Here is a 20338-nt window from a genome sequence, read left to right on the forward strand (position 1 = left end):
GCGGGCTTCTCATTGTGGTGGCTTCTCTTGTTGCGGAGCACGGGCTGTAGACGTGTGGGCTTCAGTAGTTGTGGCACGTGGGCTTCAGTAGTTGTGGCTTGCGGGCTCTAGAGCGCAGGCTCAGTAGTCATGGCTCATGGGCTTAGTTGCTCCGCAGCATGTGGGATCTTCCCGGACCAGGGCTTGAACCTGTGTCGCCTGCATTGACAGGCGGATTCTTAACTACTGTGCCACCAGGGAAGCCCCTACGTGTATTTTTTCAAATTATTTTCCATTATAGGTTATTAGAAGTTATTGAATATGGTGCCCTGTGCTATATAGTAGATCCTTGTTGCTTATGTATTTTATACATAGTAGTGTGTCTCTGTTAATCCCATACTCCTAATTTATCCCTTCCTCACTTCCCCTTTGGTAACCATAAGTTTTTTTTCTATGTCTGTGAGTCTGTTTCTGTTTTGTAAATAAATTCATTTGTATTATTTTTTGCTTCCACATGTAAGTGTAATTTGTCTTTCTCTTACTTAGTATGTTATTCTCTAGGTCCATCCACCTTGCTGCAAATGGCAATATTTCATTCTGTTTTTATAGCTAAGTAATATTCCTTTGGATATGTATACCACATCTTCTCTGTGCATTCATCTGTTGATGGACACTTAGGTTGCTTCCATGTCTTGGTTACTGTAAATTGTAAATTGCTGCTATGAACACTGGAGTGTGTGTATCTTTTCAAATTAGAGTTTTCATCTTTTCTGGATATATGCCCAGGAGTGGGATTACTGGATCATATATGGTAGCTCTATTTTTAGCATAACTAGGTTTTGAACTCAGGTCTGGCATTGCTTTTTCCACAGGTAATTTTTGCCTTGTAAATGGTGCCAGAAAGCAATCTCTCTCTCTCTTGATATAGATACAAAGTAGATATATAGAGTCTGAAAATTGGAGAAATCCACCTGATTTTAGACAGTTCTCATATTCTGTTAGTTTAAGGCCTCCAGAACGATTGTCTGCATTCCAGGCAGAGGGAACAAAGATCTTGACGTTACAATGAACCTGGTGGGTTCAAAGAATTAGAGAAGCACTGACGTGGCTCCAGTGGACTAATTAATGGAGAGAGTGGTAGGTGATGTGGTTGGACAGGAGCAGAGGGGACAGTTTAGGTAAGCTTTGGTCAGAGCTTTGGGTTTTATTTTAAGGTGATGGTAAGCCATCATAGTGATTTTGAGCAGGGGAGTGAAGTGATCAGATATATTTATATTTTTTTAACATAGTTTTTAAATTTTTATATCTTTAATGGAAGCAAACTCATTAATATTTTCAAGATTATTTCTTCACTTGTTTGTAATTGAGGGAATTATCACATTTGACAATTTCTAATGACCCCATGACAGTCTTAACTAATTTTTAAAATTTTCATTTTATTTATTTATTTATTTTTGGCTGCGTTGGGTCTTCATTGCTGCACGCGGGGTTTCTCTAGTTGCGGCGAGCAGGGGCTACTCTTCGTTGCAGTGTGTCGGCTTCTCATTGTGGTGGCTTCTCGTTGCGGAGCACAGGCTCTAGGTGCATGGGCTTAGTTGCTCCACAGCGTGTGGGATCTTCCCAGACCAGGAATCGAACCTGTGTCCCCTGCATTGGCAGGCGGATTCTTAACCACTGCACCACCAGGGAAGTCCCTCAGATTTATTTATATTTTTAAAAGATCACTTTGGTCGCTGTGGGGAGAATAGACTGTATGGGGCAAGAGTAGAAACAAGAAGACCAGTTGGGAAGCTCTTGAAGGAATTAGTCCAGGCAAGAGATGATGGTAGCATGGATTAGAGTGGGTAGTGGTAGACCTGGGAAGAAGAGATCATATTGGGCTTGTATTTTGAATGTGGAACTGACAAGTCTTGCTGATGGATTGCATGTAGGGTGAAAAAGAAAGAAATCCAGGATGACTCATATATTTTTGGTCTGAGCTGTGAGCGGTGGTAAAATTTCCTGAGATGAAGACCACTGGAAGAAGAAATCAGAATTGGTTTTTGACTTGTTTAATTGAGATGCTTATGAGGGCTTCAAATGGAGAAGTCATTTGGCTCAACAGAAGTATTAATCTGTAATGCAGGAAAGAGGTCTGGGCTGAAGATCTACATGTGGAAATTCTTAGCATGTCCATGATATTCAAAACCATGGAACTGGATGAGACAACTGTGGAAGAGAGTTGTAGGTGGAAAAGTGGTCTGAGTTAAGGAAGTAATGACCAGTTACTGACAGCTCTTTCAAGAAGTTTTGTTGAAAGGGGAACAGAGGGACTTCCCCTGGAGGTCCAAGGGTTAGGGCACTGTGCTTCCACTGCAGGGGGCACGGGTTCAATCCCTGGTCAGAGAAATAAGATCCTACATGCCGCGCGGCACAGCCAAAAAAAAAATAATAATAATAAAGGGGAACAGAGATAATACTATTCATAATATTGCATGTCATTTCCCACGTTTGGCACTTAAAATATGATGTTTCTAATCTTCATATCTATCTTGCAGAGTAAGTATTATTAGTCGCATTTGTTTCAGATGAGAAAACCGAGGACGGAAATGACTTACCCAAGGTCACACAGATAGGCAACATCAAAACCAAGGTTCATACTTAGCTCTGTCTAGTAGAATGACCATATTTTCTAAACCAAGTCAGAAACTATAACCAGATGCAAGATTTTTTTCCTTATTTTTGTATTTATTTATATGGAAACATGTATAAAGATATAACAATTAAATAATAATTAGTTACACATGTGATAAATCTTTGTTAAAATATTTTGAAAATGCTATTAGTATTCTAATTTCTGGATTGTTTTATATTTATAAGCAGCATAATAGGGAGTTGGTGGAACATTTCTGTTTTAACTGGACAGACATATCTTTTGTTTTAAATAGATGCTGCTGTTCTCAACAATGTAGCACATACATTTGGCCTAATGGACACAGTCAAGAAGGTTTTGGACAACAGAAGGAACCAAATAGAGCAGGGAGAAGAGCAGTTTCTCTATACTCTGACAGGTATGTATAACTTCTCTCTTTTCTTAGGTGATACTATACTAATATCCTTGAGTCTTGCCATTTCTTTGTTGACTTCTGTTGGGACTGGATTGACTTGCTTCTTCTTTCCTTCCTTCCTTCCTCCCTTCCTCCCTCCTTCCGTCCCTTCCCTCCCTCCCTCCTTCCCTCTGTCCTTTCTTCCTTCTCTCTCTGTCTCTCTTTCTGTCTCTCTCTTTCTTTCTTTCAACTCACATAGTATCAGATTTGGCTTTTTCTTTGTACATAGTCCTAGGTGAGGTGGAGTGGTGGGAAGCAGAGGAAGCACAAAGGAAAAGAAAAGAAAGCCAGCAACATGATCCTCCTTCTATATCTTTGGAGGATTAAGATGTCTGGTAGATCGCTCCATTAGTCCAGTAATATAGCAGAAGAAAAAAATTGGCCTTTGTCTTTTTTACATTATTAATACTGAGTCTTTTGATATACATTTAGCACTTTCATTATTTCTGGTAATCAGAAATTACGAGCACATGGATAATTTAACTCTTTTTAATAAGTACTTTGTGCTGGTCTCCAAGCTAGGTTTTAGAAATAAAATGTTGAATAAGGTAGCCTCAGTCTCTTGAGGGCTTTCAGGGAACTCAAGGGAAAGCAGACTTAGAAATAAGTGCAAAAAGTAGTCAGTTTTGTAACAGAGGCATATGGCAGGTATAGTGGTGGAACAAAGGGAGTTATCATTTATACCCAGAAAAGAATCAATAGAAGCTTTTGGAGGAGATAAGGCAGTGAAAGATGCAAAACAGCCCCTTTTAAAAGCACTCAGTGGGCTTCCCTGGTGGCGCAGTGGTTGAGGGTCCTCCTGCCGATGCAGGGGACGGGGGTTCGTGCCCCGGTCCGGGAAGATCCCACATGCCGCAGAGCGGCTGGGCCCGTGAGCCATGGCTGCTGAGCCTGCGCGTCGGGAGCCTGTGCTCCGCAACGGAAGAGGCCACAACAGTGAGAGGCCCACGTACCGCAAAAAAAAAATAAAAAATAAAAAAAAATAAAAGCACTCAGTGGGCCTTTTGCTAATGACCCACTGAGCCATCAAGAAAGGGCAGAGTGAGGGCTTCCCTGGTGGCGTAGTGGTTGAGAGTCCGCCTGCCGATGCAGGGGACACGGGTTCGTGCCCCAGTCCGGGAAGATCCCACATGCTGCAGAGCGGCTGGGCCCGTGAGCCATGGCCGCTGAGCCTGCGCATCCGGAGCTTGTGCTCTGCAATGGGAGAGGCCACAACAGTGAGAGGCCCGCGTACCGCAAAAAAAAAAAACCAAAAAAACAAAAAAAACCAAGAAAGGGCAGAGTGAAAACACCGCTTTTGGGTGAAGCGGCAGCATGTTGTGTTGTTTTGCTTCAATCGGTGGTGTGACAGGGTGTTCCACGTGGGGGAGGACTAACTGCTTGGGAGTGTGTGTGGAGGGGGAGGCCTTGGAGGTGTTGGGGAAATGTAGAACTGCCTAACAGGCCCTCAAAAAAAACTTTTTTTGGTTTTGTTTATTTCCTTTTATAGAAAAAAAAAAGAAAGATGCAAAACAAGTTGGAGGTATGGATTATCAGTCTTAAATGACATAGAATATATTATAATAGTCAGTCATGAAGACAAGAGGCAAGAAAGATCATTTGGTAATAGAAGAACAATTTAGGTTGTTTTAAACTTATTTTTATGCCCAGTTTATATTTTAAATTCGGTTAACCAGGTATTCTCAGAGATGCCCTTTTTCATTTGATCTTTCTAGGAATATTATAGGCTGTTTCCTTATTTTACAGATAACCCAGTAGAGGCACAGAGAGGATAAATGATTTGCCTGGGACCACATCACTTCTTGACAGTGAAGCCCAGAGTAGAACTCTGTCTTCTTATTCATAGTCCAATGCTGTCTTCCACCTTGAAACTTTACACCATCTGAAAAATGGTTTTTGTTAGAAATGTAGGCTTCTGGTCCCTTGTCCATATCATTTGAGTTATAACCACAGTATACATAAAGTTGTGTTTTCTGCTTTTTTCACTGTGATGTACTAACATTTTTCCAAGTTGCTACACAGTATTTTACCTAGACATTCTTCTAGGGATGAATTTAAATTTTCAAAATTTTCTTCAGTAGCTTATTTTGTTGCAGTGAACTTGTATGAATATAACTTTTCTTCTTATGTTCTTTTAAGCTACTTCACAATATCAATACCATTTAAGCTTGAGGTTAAATGGTATTGATAATTTGTTTATGGAGTCTTGTGACCTATTGTCAAATTTCCAAGAAGGTTATACCAATTTACATCACAAGTTTGAGCTCACCAACAATGGGCGTTGTTTTTTATAATACACCCTGATTTAACTTTTTAAAAATTATAGATTTGGTATCTTGTTTAGGTTCACATTTCTTTGATTACTACTAAAGTTGGAAAAAATACATTATCTTACAACCGTAAAAGGCAATGTTTTAAAATTTTTGAATGTGTTCTTTATCACTCCCTACTCCTTTTATTCCAAACAAGGAGTTGACTTGCTCTGGGTGTTCCACAGTGAGCAAGGTGCTCTACAGGTGTGACTGGTTATTTATTGGATGCTTATCATGTGCTAAGCAATAGAGAAGTTCTGGTGTAGAACCAGACTCACCAGTGGTCATCAAGGTTGGATTGGACCCTTGGGAGAGGGATAGTGATAGGTGTATTGGGGTGGAAAAGCCACCAAGTTAACTATCAGAAGCCTTTTGTTTTGGCCCATGCTCTGTAACCGTAAGGAAGTCACTTTATCTCTCTGGATCTATGTCAAAATGAATGTGTTAGAACTCTTAAGACCTCCTTCAGTTCTGTAATTCTTAGGGACTTCCTCTATAACTTTCTGTAGACTTCCCTGGGGGCTAATGGTAGACTAAAGCCATCTGGGTCACCAGCAAGTGATCCTGCCTTGAAGGACAGTTTGGGAATCACTGCCTTTCAGAGTGGCCATTGTAGCTCCTTTGTGGGTCCATGGCAGTTGCAAAGGGATTATGCAGATGTTATTTTCATCTGTAGACCCAGGCAGGGCATATATAAGCTGGTAGACCAATTGGAGACTCCTTTGGTTTGCATTTTGGTGACAGGTGACAAAATGCCACAGGAGCTTCTAGAGTTGAGCTATAGTAGGGTCACAGCACGAAAAGATTCTGAATTATTGACCTGCCTATAATCACACAATGACATGTAGTAACTGGAGGGATTTTAAAGACCATCCGGTCTAGTTTCTTCTTGAAAACAATGAAATGACTTGCCTGAGGCTACATAGTAGCAAAACCAGGGCAAGACCCCAGGTCTCCTCACTCCCTGTTTACTGTTTCCAAGATTATACTTCTCTCCACACAAAGTCTGTCTTTTTTCCATAGACTTGGAACGCCAGTTGGAAGAGCAGAAGAAGCAAGCTCAGGATCACAGGCTGAAATCCCAGACGGTTCAAAATGTGGTATTGATGCCTGTGAGCACTCCTAAGCCTCCCAAAAGGCCCCGGCTCCAGCGGCCAGCCTCTACCACCGTCCTGAGCCCTTCTCCTCCTGTCCAGCAGCCTCAGTTCACAGTCATCTCACCCATCACCATCACCCCCGTGGGTCAGTCATTTTCCATGGGCAATATTCCAGTGGCCACCCTCAGCCAGGGCTCCAGTCCTGTGACTGTCCACACACTGCCTTCTGGCCCTCAGCTTTTCCGTTATGCCACAGTGGTCTCATCTGCCAAGAGCAGCTCACCAGACACAGTGACCATCCACCCTTCATCTAGCCTGGCGCTGCTAAGCTCCACCGCCATGCAGGATGGGAGTACCCTGGGCAACATGACCACCATGGTGAGCCCTGTGGAGTTGGTGGCCATGGAGTCTGGCCTGACCTCAGCCATCCAGGCTGTTGAAAGCACCTCAGAGGATGGGCAGACCATCATTGAGATTGACCCAGCCCCAGACCCAGAGGCTGAGGATACTGAGGGCAAAGCAGTCATTTTGGAGACAGAACTGAGGACTGAGGAGAAAGTCATGGCTGAGATGGAAGAACACCAGCATCAAGTCCACAATGTGGAGATTGTGGTCTTAGAGGATTAACTGGGGGTCTTGGGGCCAGGAGATATGTTTTGGTTTGGAATTTTAATTATTTGTTTATTTTTATCATTGTCCCACTCATTTCCACATAGGATCCTTTTTTTTAAAAACAAAATCTTGTTGTAACTGAACAGGTTGGGTCCCTTCCACCCCCTCATTGAAAAATGGACAAAACAAGCTGCCCTTCCGGAAGTTGAGAGTAGGTCACTCAATGTCCTAATCCTTTTACACCAAGAAAGTTATTTCTTTTAGGGGAGGCATCAAGATAACCGGAAACCCTATCCAGAAAGCCCTTTCCAGGCTAGTCTGTCTGTGTACGCATGTGGTTTTATTCTCATAAAGGTGCATTGACCAAACCAGGGAACACAAATCTGACCCTGGAATGCAACCCATTCACACGTGGATGCAGAAGGATACTTTACTTTGTATCCTGGAAGGGGCCCTCAGAGGCCAATGCAAAAGTCTGAAACAAAAGTAAGCTGCACTCTGCTTGGAGGGGAGGGTAGCATACCAGCAGCGGCTTAAAAAGGGAAGTGCTTTGGCCAGGATGGGGCAAGGAAATTATCTTACTTCCAGAAGAGCAACTGATGCCTCTTAATATCTCTGAGGGTTACTACCATGGCTGCCATTTTGAGGCAAGGCCAGTGTTAAGAAGAAGGGTACATTTCCACCGAGCAAGTGGCGTCAGAGGCCTGTGGCTTGGCAGAAATAGAAATCCAGAGACGTCACAGCTGTGCTTTGGGGTTCAGGTTCACCTTGCCCCACACTTTGTCAAAACACTTACCCTCCTAGTCCATTCATTTGCAAACTGTGTGATGTGGTGTAAATTGCTCTGGTTCTTGGACTGTGGCTGTTCTCGGGGTGGAGCTCCAAGGCCATCATTTTCATTGCATGACTCCAGGAGCAGGAGAGTTCCTCATCCAGACCAGCTGCCCTTTTTTGTGGGGCCCTTTTTTGGCTTTGGAACCAAAAGCAGCCACTCATTTGGTGCTTCCTCTGTTCTACCCTCCGTTCCTCAGTGGTTAATGGCATCTGTCTCCTGGATCCCACGCTCTTCAGATTTTTGGCTGATTCAGAGAACAGTGACAGGTGCCTGCCTGCCTTCATCCCCTTTTAGATTCATATATACCATTTATACCACAGATGTTTCTGTGAGATATTGAGCTCATAAAAAGAACTTAGGTTTGGCAGGGAAGACTCAACACCCCACCCTATCCTGAGGCACCGAGTAGATGTCTCCTCCTGAGCGAGCTGGACTCCCTGGGAAAGAAGCATTGTCCGCAACATTATATTATAGGAAATGTACCAGGAATGTAATAATAATATCTTTGGGGGGGTTATTTTGTTTTCTTCTTTTTTTTTTTTTTTTAATGTTTTTGTATATTTAGAGATGGGCCCATTTTCCATGCTGTGATTCCTTCTCTTTGACCATCTTCAGTGTCTGGGGCAAGAGTGGAGTCTGTTTTTTGTTTCTTTGATTGCATTGTTTACTGCACTAGGAAAAATATAGGGAAACTGCAGACAATTTAAAAGAAAAATAGGTCAAAAAAGAAAGCATACACTTTAGGAGTGGGAGAGTCTTTTTTTTTTTAATTAAATACAAAACTTTGACTTGTAGTTTCCTTTTTTTTTTGAAGGCACCCACCTGAAGCTATGTTTCTTCCAACAGATGTTGGAAACCCTGTTGTTAAGCAAGTGAAAACTGCGTCCTGCCATCCCTCAGATAGCTGTGTATAGCTAGAGAAGCCCTCTAACTTGAAAGGGTCAATCTTAAAAGCCTTATGGGTGAGATTTCTGAACCCCATACAGTTGTGGTTTTCAGCTTTAAAATTGGGGTTTTATTTTTCTTTTCAAGATATTTAATAGACATAGCAATCAGTTTAGAACAAACCTTTGGCCCTTTATATATCTTTAGTGAGGGAAGTGGCTTTTATTTCTTGCTTCTTTAGGTTGTCTGTTGGTACATAAACAAAAACAAAATTTCTGCCTAAGCCTAAAACTACTACTTGAACCTAGAAAGGCACATGTCATCCCTATTGTGGTTTTTAGGGACACTTTTATCTTTTCCAGAGACAAGAGGCTCAAATCAGGACAGAGGAGGAGCCCTGGAGAACACCTACCCGCTAGCTCAGGTTCCTTTCTTTCCTCTGTCAGAGCTGTTGGTAGTGTTTTAAAGTAGTGTGAGTGTCATGCTTCCAAAGTCAAGAGATCACCTCCTAAAGACAGAGCCTGTTTACTTTCACTATCTGAATATTCCAGCTGGTGGAAATACATAAGCTTTGTTGTTTTCCTGGTCTTCCAGTAGCCTGTCATTATTGCTAGATGCTATGCACCCATTCTTGAGTGTGGGTTTCCTCACAGCCCTGGTCTAGATCTCAGACGGGGTGAGGCACATGCAAGACACTGGTATGTACACAAGCAGTTGCAATGAATCATTCCTCAGGCTGAGCTGGCAGTAGCCATCTAATTTTTCTGTTCATTCATTAAATAAACATTTGTAAGTACCATCTATGTGCCAGGCTTTGTGCTAGGCACTGGCAGTACAGAGATGAAGGCTCAGTCCATGCACTCAAGGGATTCATTCTCCAGAGGCCTGGAGTTAAGAACTATATTTCTATATAATAATTGGTTTCCTTTGTAATGCTATGTATTTTATTTCATGCATTGATAAACATTGTTCGGAGAGTTGGTCTGTAGGTTTCAGAAGGCTACTAAAGTTACAAAATGGTTAAGCCTTTCTCTAGTGAGACACTGAAACAAATCATCATATTGGGGTAAGTGCTGTGATAGAGCTATTGGCTGGGAGAAGAGAGAACAAGGGGTGAAGCATCTAACCCAGCTTGGAGGCAGGGGTCAGCAAATATGGGAGTACTTCCTGGAGAAGATGTATATATACCTAACCTGATTTAGGAGAGACCATTTTTGGCTACTTTTTTTGCATTCCATTTACAAGTAGTTGGACTTATTTATACAAGAGGGGGAAAAAAATCCTAAGCCTCTTGTTGCTCCTGTCTCCAGAGCTAGGCAGAGATGTCATCAGCTCAGGCAGTCTCTTTTGAGAGCACCGCACTGGTGAAAGCCCAGTCATGTGTCAGTTTCCCTGAACTTCCATCAGATGAACCCAGGGCAGGACTGGAGTTTAGCTGGTAGAAGGTAAATGCCCGAAACCTTCCTGTCATATGGTTTCCACAAAGGCTTCAGAGTCAACTCTTGCCTTGGCCATGTCCCTGTCTGACCCCCGCCTTCGTGTTCTCTTCCCCTTTTCAATTTCCAGGTTCCATCCCTGCCCCCCTCCCCAAATTAAAACAAAAACTCCCTGGCGTTCCGAAGTAAAAAAGGGACAATAGATTTGAATAGTTAAGATTTAAAGCTACTTCATGTGCAGTTTCTTTCATGCTTCTGTCCATATTTGGGAAGGAGGACCAGAGTTAATCCAAATACCTTGGAAATTAATATTCAGTTTAGGTGGTCTGAGACACCCTTTAGTGGTGGCATTTTAATCCATTTCATGAAAGCATTAAAGGTAAGTCTGTATGGTGGGAAGTACTGGTAATACTTGTTGATAAAGATAGTAAAATCAAGCATGAAATATGGAACTACTAGTTCATTGAGTTATAACTGGTCCACCACTATCAAGGAGGTAGCAAGGACAAAGAAAAGGTAGAATTCTCAAAATACGTACGAGGTTGTGATTCACTTTGGGTAATACTCCTGAGGAAATAGTCCTCTCTGAGACAAAAAATCAGATTCTAGGCCAGCCCCTGCATTTTCAGTCAACTTAACCTAGTACCATTGATCACAGATCCCTCACACCTTGGATGCCTCCACCCTGGGACATTCTTGTGTAATCTGTAATGTACTACAATAACAACCAAGGTTGTTGAACTAAACAAGGGATCAGTTCTGCTAGATTGGAACTCTCTGCCCCTGGAATTTCTCTTCTTAGCCTTTATTCAGTCATTTCTAGGTTTTCTTCCCAATCCTGGAACACCTTTCTTAGTCCTGAGCTATGCAATTTCACTTCCCCTAGAAGGTTCTACTTTCCTTGAACATTCTTATCGTACTCCTGCTTCTCTAGCCCTTGCTTTGGGGAACCAAATGTGACTTAGTTCCCAAATTCTGCCATGTTAGTAACTGCCTTTCTGCTATGTCAGTAACTCAACTCTTGAGACAATCATTTCTTCCCAAGAAACCCCCAAGACCCAAACCTCAGCATACATCCATAGACTGCAGTCTTCACTGCCTAGAACAGCCTTCTTAACTTCATCCATCGCCTGAATTGAAGTACCTTTGAGATGTGCTTGTAAGTTCCCCAGAACACACAGATTCTAAAACCTATCTTTTACACCTGACTGATTCTCTACCTATGGTCCATGGCCCAGGCTAAGACATGCCTGTTTCCTGGATAAATTATTTCAGCCCAGTATGATTCCTACGACCTCTTCTGTTATGTCTCATGAGCCTCCCAACCTGAAGACTCCTGGTGTTCTCTCAACCTAAAGTAGGCCACACCCTACTTTGAAATTGCCTCTGGGTTCTCTTCCTGCATCTATAGTTTCCAATTCTGTACCTTTACTAGTAGTTGGCTTATAATATGGTATATATGGGTTGATTTTTCTAGTTTGAGAAAAAGAGTGGACATTAGTATTGGATCACATATAAAGGAAAATGTGAAGCTGGGTAATGACCCAGAAGGAAAGATGGGTTCCTCATTGGGCTTTGTAGGAGCTTCTGTAAGAGGGGGTGTGGGGGATGTTACTTGCATTTCAAAGTATAAGGTTTTTTAAAAAAATTAATTAATTAATTTAGGCTGCACTAGGTCTTTGATGCGGCACGTGGGCTTCTAGTTGTGGTACGTGGGATCTTAGTTCCCCGACCAGGGGTCGAACCCGGGCCCACTGCATTGGGAGCATGGAGTCTTAACCACTGGACCACCAGGGTAGTCCCCTCAAAGTATAAGTTTTATTTAAAAAAAAACTTCTTTGCTGTTTTCCTCTAAAGAAATCTATGTATTGTAGAGTAAATTGGAAGCCCACAGCTCTGATTCAGCCTTAAGATTTACTTTGTTTGGCCCACATTTTAGTTTAGTTTTTTTTTTTTTTCCGGTACGCGGGCCTCTCACTGCTGTGGCCTCTCCTGTTGCGGAGCACAGGCTCCGGACGCACAGGCTCCGGACGCGCAGGCTCAGCGTCCATGGCTCACGGGCCCAGCCGCTCCGCAGCATGTGGGATCTTCTGGGACCGGGGTACGAACCTGCGTCCCCTGCATCGGCAGGTGGACTCTCAACCACTGAGCCACCAGGGAAGCCCTCACATTTTAGTTTTATTTTAATTTTTTATTGAAGTATAAATGCATACAGGAAAGTGCACAAATCACTGTACAATTCGATAAACTGAACATACCCATGAAATCAGCTTTCAGATCAAGGGGAAAAAAAAAAGTCACCAGCACCTCACCCAGACAGGGTAACCTCCTCTATCTAGCTCTCTAACATCATATCTTAGTTTTACCTATTTTGAACTCTTTAGGGACTGGCTTTTTTCCTCTCAACATTATGTTGTAAGATTCACCCATAATGTTGTGTGAAGTGTAGTTGACTGCTTCCCATTGCTGTGTAGAGACTTTTATTATTTACTATGCCACAGCTGATCCATTCTAATAATGGGCACTTGGGTAGCTTACAGTTTGGGGCTATTATAAATAATGCCTCTGAACTTTCTTTTTTTTTTTTTTGGGCCACGCCGTGCAGCTTGCAGGATCTTAGTTCCCCGACCAGGGGTTGAACCTGGGCCCTTGGCAGTGAAAAACAACAAACCCTAACCACTGGACCGCCAGGGAATGCCCACCTCTGAACATTCTTTTTTTTTTTTTCTTTTTTTTTTTATAATAGTGTTTATTTTTACTTGTTGACAGTTTGCTTTACTTATTTATTTATTTTTGGCTGTGTTGGGTCTTCATTTCTGTGTGAGGGCTTTCTCTCGTTGTGGCAAGCGGGCGCCACTCTTTATCACGGTGCGCGGGCCTCTCACTATCAAATCCTCTCTTGTTGCGGAGCACAGGCTCCAGACACGCAGGCTCAGTAATTTTGGCTCACGGGCCCAGCTGCTCCGCGGCATGTGGGATCTTCCCAGACCAGGGCACGAACCCGCGTCCCCTGCATCGGCAGGCAGACTCTCAACCGCTGCGCCACCAGGGAAGCCCCTACCTCTGAACATTCTTGTACATGTCTTTTGACGAACATATATATGCATTATGCCTACGACAGTTCACATGAAAAATTCAAGATAAAGTTTTTCTTAAAACAACAGCAACGACAAAACAACCCCACAAAGCCCAGAAGATCTGACAACACTGGGTCCACATTTCCTCACAGCAACACCTGACTGGAACTGAGGCCTGTCTTAGGTGGGCCGTGGCTTCTGCATGTACTGTCACTCCCTATTACAAACCCAGATCTACTTATGTTTGGTAGCTTATTTGTTTTTCATTCAGTAATCTCAAGCACACTCTTCCCCCCAGATAACTGCAAAGCTTATTACCTCATTTCCTTCAAGTCTCTATCCACATGTTACCTTATCGGAGAGGACCTCCCTGACCACCCACCCTATGAAAAGTGGCAACTTCCTCCTGCACTATGCTTCCTAATTTCCTTTACCCTGCTTTATTTTTCTTTCTTTTACTCATCACCTGACATACATGTATTTTTTTCCCCCCCAAGTAGAATCGAAGCTCTGTGAGAGCAGGGACCATTCTCGTCTCTTAGTCACTGCTGTTTCTACAGTCCCTGGAACAGTGCCTGGCATGTAGCGGAAACTGGATAGATATTTGATGCATGAATAATAATAAGAACAATAATGACCAATATTTATGGAAGGGTAACTATGTACCAAGCATTTTTCTAAGCACTTTACATATGTTAATCCATTTGATCCTCAGGACAATCCTATGTGGTGAAGAGCATTATTTACTTCATTTTACAGTGAGGAAACTAACACTTATATTCTACTCTAAACAATAGATACATTTGAAACGTTGTATACGGATCAAATTTATTAAACAGAGTCTTTAAATGTACTAGAGAAGCTTAATACCTAAAAGGAAACTTTCAACAAACCATTTTATTATGATGATGTTTTGCTGATAACATGTTTAGTCGCTACTTAGGTTGTTTTTTTTACAGTCCAGTTCACCATCTCTCCACAGTACTGCAGAGGGAGTGGTGGAGGGAGGGAACTTCCAGTTACCCGAGAAACGATTTTAGAACCCAGATCATCTGTCCTGTCCATCAGTCACAGGAAGTACTGATTTATCACTTTGTTAAAAGTGGTCTTGTCTTGTTTGAGATGATGTTGAGGTCAGGGTCCCTGGTTAGAACTCCTTCATTTGTTTGCTAAGCTCCTACCGTGTAGAGCCCAACCCCATGTGCTTTGTTACACAGGGAACCTATTCCATAGAACATTGATAATATTGTAAAACCTTTGCCCACTGAGCAAAAAGATATTCTCCTGCTCCAGGAACAAAAACGGAACCACCATGCCTCAGAAATGCTAAGTTAACATTCCATGACTGAGACATTCTGGTTAGCCTTTCTGGGCAAACTGGACAGGGCTTCTCATATTCTTGCCTCTCATGTTCTGTAGCTGCCACCCAAGGACCGAAAGGGAAGGATTTATCTATAAAACATTGTCACAAATAGTTTAGATGCACATTCACTGGTTTAACTATTTTTTCTTGGCACAGACTTAAAATTGAACCAGTGCTTTCTGGGGCTCCCTGGCTTCATTTCCCCTTGGCACTATCTCCAGAAATCTTGTTTACACTCCATTTTTCTCTCTGGCCTATTGTCTTAGATTGAGACTGTAAGCTGTTTCCTAGCACAGTGCTGCTCAGACTTTTAGATCCCATGGATCAATAAAAGAGATTAAAAAAAAAAAAGGTCTTAGGAACCAACATGGGGTTCTCTACATTATATTTTACCAAATAAGGATATTTTTTAAAATGGCTAATTTTTACTGGCATCATTTGGGAAGAAAGGGCATTTTCACATCAAAATGTTAGGAGGGAAATAACCTCAGAATAAAGAATAGTCTTCTGCATTGAGTAAATTTAGCTTTATGAAAAGCTCATTACATTATCATTACCTTTCTTATTTCTTAGGGGACTGGTGAAAATTTCAGCTTTCACCTCTAGACTCTGAGTTGAAACTTCAAGGCTCCTTTCCTGCTGGCTCTTTCTTGGTTCTTGTTCTTTTCTGCCCTTAACGACATCTCCAACAGGGTCCCTTGTATATACACAGCTGCGGATTCCTAGTGTCCTTAGGCCACCGGGCCCAGCTGTAGGTCTTTTCTTCCTTTAGCTTTGTTCTCACGTTGCTCTTTTCAAAACTCCATTCAGCAAGTCATAAAACACACCTGCAAGTTAAAAGCCAACCATCAGTTTATCTTGGGATTTCCACAGTGCCTTTCCTTTAACATTCAATTAAGCTAGTTAAATCTGCACATTTGACTTTTTAACCCCACCAGGTTTTCATTAATAAAATGGGGATTGACATTACTAGGGAGAATTTTGAAAATGAATGAGATAAATTAATTCAACAAACATTTACTTAGAGTTGGATTATAAAGATTAATAATAAAAAAGTTCTTTGTCCTCTAAGCAGTCATAGATTTATTAAAGAGGCAATATATAAGCTGAGAGTTGGTTCTCTTAATCTGGGGTCCATGGGATGGATGGGCTTGGGGAAGGGAGTGCTTAATGAGATTGTAGGCAAAAATTTGGGTGTATGTTCCTTTTTCTGAGAAGTTTCATTATTCTCATTAGATTTTCAACTGAGTCCAAGACTTCTAAAAGGAAAATATTGATGTAAACAGATAGTTTTTTTAATATAAATTTATTTTTGGCTGTGGTGGGTCTTCGTTGCTGCATGCGGGCTTTCTCTAGTTGCAGCAAGCAGGTGCTACTCTTCGTTGTGGTGCGCAGGCTTCTCACTCCGGTGGCTTCTCTTGTTGCAGAGCACGGTCTCTAGGCACGTGGCTTTCAGTAGTTGTGGCACATGGGTCTAGTTTAGTTGCTCTGTGGCATGTGGGATCTTCCCACACCAGGGCTCGAACCCGTGTCCCCTGCATCAGCAGGCGGACTCTCAACCACTGTGCCACCAGGGAAGCCCCAAACAGATAGTTTTAATACACTAAGTTACCATAAGGAAATGTGACCAATATTATGGGTGAACAAAGAATACAACACCTTCTTTCTGCTCGAGGGAAATAAAATATGGTTTCATTGATCAGGGTCTCGAAGGACAGATAGGAATTGGGGAGGGGAGATGGCAAGGACATCTGAGGCAGAAAGAACTGCATGTGCAAAGTCATGGGTTCCAGAACAAAATGTGTATTTGAGAAAAATGCAATGTGGCTGGAGCATGGAGTGCATGGTGAGAAATATACAGGGCTAGGGAGTGACAAGCTTTGAAAACTGTGGACTACGGAGAACCAGCAGAAATCTTTAAAAATAGGTTTTTACACTGTCAGTTGTGTGAAGTATATAAACATTTCTCAAAGGAGGTCCCTTCTACTCCTGCCTTACTAAGGGAGTGACTTGGGCAGCGAGGTCTGCTGTTCCTGAAGGCTGGAAAAGTTTGAGAACCAGAGCTCTAGGGCCCAGCCCAGGCCATAGCAAAACTCTGAAGAGTATGTGAAATCTGTCCTCCTTTCCTGCTTCTTTTCACTCTCTTATCCCCACTGCCCTCTTCATATACCCAGAAGGATCTCCTTGGTTTCTACCTTCCAGAGGTCTCAAATGGTTGAACTAGAAGGAACCTCAGAAGTTATTTTAGTCCAACTTCCCTATTTTACAGTCTTGGAAATAGACTCTGGGTAGGAAGTGATTTACCCTCCTTGTCTCCCCTTCCATCTCTGGTTTGGTGCTGGGCCTGTTGCTCTCCTCCTTCTCTTCTTTTTGTTTTGTTTTTTTTGCTTGGCTGCGTCACTAACCAGGGATCAAACCTGTGCCCCCCCACAGTGGAATGGAAGCGTGGAGTCTTAACCACTGGACCGCCAGGGAAGTCCCATCTTCCTTCTCTTCTGAGGAAATCCCAGGGACTCCTTTGGCTTCAACTAACATCCCATACCAGAGACTCCAAGGTTTGTATTTCCAGCTTGATTTTACTCTCTAAGCCCAAACCTTTTAATTGTCTACAGAACATTCCTATCTGATGTTTTATGTTCTTCTGAAACCCAACATGTCCAAAGATAAATTGATGATCACAAAATCTCCTCTAGGAGTCCCCACATTAGAAAATGGCACCTCACCCACCGAATCGCTCAAATCAAACTACTAGATATTATGTTGATATCTCCTCCTTTAATGCCCTCCCCACAATCCAATCAATCACTAAGACCTCTCATTTTGCCTCCTAAAATGTCCATTTTGTCCACTTCACTCTGTCTTTATCATCACTATATTAGACCATTATCTTTTGCCTGGACTTGCTGCAATATTCTTCTAACTCCTAGTCTACTCTTTTCTCCCTGAATCTACTTCCCACACTGCAATCAGAGTGAACCTAAACCATAAATCTGAGAATGCTATGCCTCTATTAACCCTTTACTAACTGATCATCGTTTGTAGCTAACAACTAAAGGCCCTATTTTTCTCTTTTCTGCCCATTTCTTGAGTCTCATCTGGTGCCACACTCTCTCTCATTATGCACCAGTCACGTTGGCCTTTTTTTCAGTTCTTCACCAGTACCAAGATTCTTCCCCGCCTGGGGCCTTTGCACATATTGTCTCTCACATCTCTTCCCTCCTTGTCTGGTCAATTTCTGGTCATCTTTCAGGTTCTAGCTGAAGCTCAGGACTTCAGGGAAAACTTCTTGGTCCTCTGACTAAGTGAGGTCCGTCTGTGCTTTCTCATTGCACTCTAACAACTGTGAGTGAGCAACTTTAAAAAAATAAATAAATAAATAAATAAATAAATTTTTGGCTGCATTGGGTCTTCATTGCTGTGTGCCAGCTTTCTCTAGTTGCAGCGAGCGGGGGCTACTCTTCATTGCAGTGTGCGGACTTATTGCAGTGGATTCTCTTGTTGTGGAGCATGGGCTCTAGGTGCACAGGCTTCAGTAGTTGTGGCATGTGGGCTCAGTAGTTGTGGCATACGGGCTTAGTTGCTCCATGGCATGTGGGATCTTCCTGGACCAGGGCTCGAACCCGTGTCCCCTGCATTGGCAGGCAGATTCTTAACCATTGCACCACCAGGGAAGCCCAGAAGTGAACTCTTAAGACTTTCTCAAAAACAAAACAAAACAAAACAAAAAAACATTGTTTAGTACCAGGCAGTACATTTGGGCTTCCCTGGTGGCGCAGTGGTTGAGAGTCCGCCTGCTGATGCAGGGGGCGTGGGTTCGTGCCCCGGTCCGGGAAGATCCCACATGCCGCAGAGCGGCTGGGCCCATGAGCCATGGCTGCTGAGCCTGCGCATCGGAGCCTATACTCCGCAACGGGAGAGGCCACAGCAGTGAGAGGCCCGCGTACCGCAAAAAAAAAAAAAAAAGACTTTCTCTCCAGCACATTGCATGGCCTTCAATAAACACTTGTTAGAAGAGGGATTGAGTGCTTTATGTACCTAGTGGCAGAGGTGAAACTAGAATGTAAACTCATTTCTGATACAGTATTCTTTTCTCAAACCATGAGCAGTTTGCCCCCTAAGATGATATCCCACACTCCAGACTTCCTCTCCCTCTTCCCAGTGATTAAATGTATCAGTCTTGTGTGTTCTGTTCAGGGGCCTATTAAAGCCAATCTGGTGAACTAATCCAGGTTTAGAGACTACCCTTCCCCCAGGATGTCTGTGTTTTAACTGGGAAATCCTGGAGGACAGAAAGTAATCCCAAAGGGACTGATCAAAATTTCAGGCACTATAAAAATATTATTGGAAGGAGGGAATTTTCACTATCATCCCTTAATGGGATTATAGGAAAGAAGTTTACAATGTACCAGGTTAACTTTAATGTTTGTGTTTTTTTATTTTTTTGAATTTTATCTTTGTAGCAAACCTGTTAGGAAGATTTTATTATCCCCTTTATCAAATGAGGGAATCTCTGAAAGGTTTAGTAATTTACCTAATGTCGCCAATCTGTTGGGGAGGCCAGTGTTTAGTCACTCCCCCTCCTCGATTATGACTCCTGGTCTAATCCTCTTTTCACCATACCACTGCTGCTTTCAAGGGTAAGTGTAGGCAAGTGCTTACAGTTTACACATAAATCTGGGCCATGGGGTTAACTGGTTAACTTATATTAAAAAAAAAAAAAAGGATTACTATGTTTCTTCTCTTCCCTTGGTGGGATCTATGCTCTGAACCTGGACTCTGCCAGTCTATCACATTTGGTGCCTGACCTTATTCATTCCAACCATAAATGTGATTATGGGCAGAAAAAATGCGTTGAGCACTTTAAGCAAAATTATGATGCAAAATCCAAGATGCTGTGTTATCATTTATTTTACTACTGAGTCCACCCAAGCCTCCTGTATCCAGGGAGGGGATGGTATCAGGTTGACACTTGAGTGCATTATTTATCTGTTTACTACTATTTGCAATAACAAAAGCTATTAGGAGATGGACTGTCCTGGGATCAAATATCCCTGCAGGAGTCAGGTTTGCCTCTGATTAAAAATGCTTCTGCCCATCCATCTTTTAGATCGCCTCAGGATTCTGGTTCCTGAATACAGGATTTCTCTTGGGGGTGGAGGGACACCATTATGTTCCTCTCAGTGTCAGGCAAATCTTACTATTTAATAGCTTTGTGACCTTGGGCACATGACTTAACCTCTCTGTTTCCTCAGTTATAAAACGGATTGCCTGACAGCTACTTTGAAGATGCTGAAAGCCTTTAATATGTTTGAAAGCACCTAACAACAAAGCCTAGTCTACAGCAGGTATTCAAATAGCATTTATTTCCTTTCTTCCCCAGGTAAGGACTCATTGAAGGAACATGTAAAATTTTGTGTGGATGTGTGAAGTGTGTTTTCCTTGGAAATGAAGTCCACAGTTTCACAGATTATCATGGGGCCAGCGACATCCCTAAAAAAGAATTGTGGATTCTCCTCCCTGCAACGCCAAAGAGTGAATCTCTTTCTCAGGGGACCGGATGTTTTCTGGATATTTTTGTTCTCTGGGCCCTCCTTCTGTAGCCTGCTAACAGAGGAGGATAACCAGGTGAGGGGGTGTCTTTCTCAGGGCAGGGCCC

The 20338-nt window shown here is 42.6% G+C and overlaps 1 protein-coding gene and 1 non-coding gene across 7 annotated transcripts in view; both read left to right on the forward strand.

The window, feature by feature from the left end:
- GMEB1 (glucocorticoid modulatory element binding protein 1) overlaps nt 1-7164 on the forward strand; it is a 29363-nt gene extending 22199 nt beyond the window's left edge. For all 6 annotated transcript variants that reach the window (XM_060089282.1, XM_060089280.1, XM_060089285.1 and 3 more), the window contains 2 exons: nt 2907-3029; nt 6401-7164. In XM_060089282.1, coding sequence (XP_059945265.1) covers nt 2907-3029; nt 6401-7101 — 824 coding nt within the window. In that variant the 3' untranslated portion in view covers nt 7102-7164. The remainder of the gene's footprint in view (nt 1-2906; nt 3030-6400) is intronic.
- LOC132484790 (small nucleolar RNA SNORA21) lies at nt 4314-4418 on the forward strand. Its single transcript, XR_009531339.1, has one exon. It is a non-coding gene; the product is annotated as a small nucleolar RNA SNORA21 (small nucleolar RNA).
- Nucleotides 7165-20338: the final 13174 nt, after the last annotated feature.

This window comes from Mesoplodon densirostris, chromosome 2, assembly GCF_025265405.1.
Source record: "Mesoplodon densirostris isolate mMesDen1 chromosome 2, mMesDen1 primary haplotype, whole genome shotgun sequence".
In the NCBI taxonomy this organism is placed as follows: domain Eukaryota; kingdom Metazoa; phylum Chordata; class Mammalia; order Artiodactyla; family Ziphiidae; genus Mesoplodon; species Mesoplodon densirostris.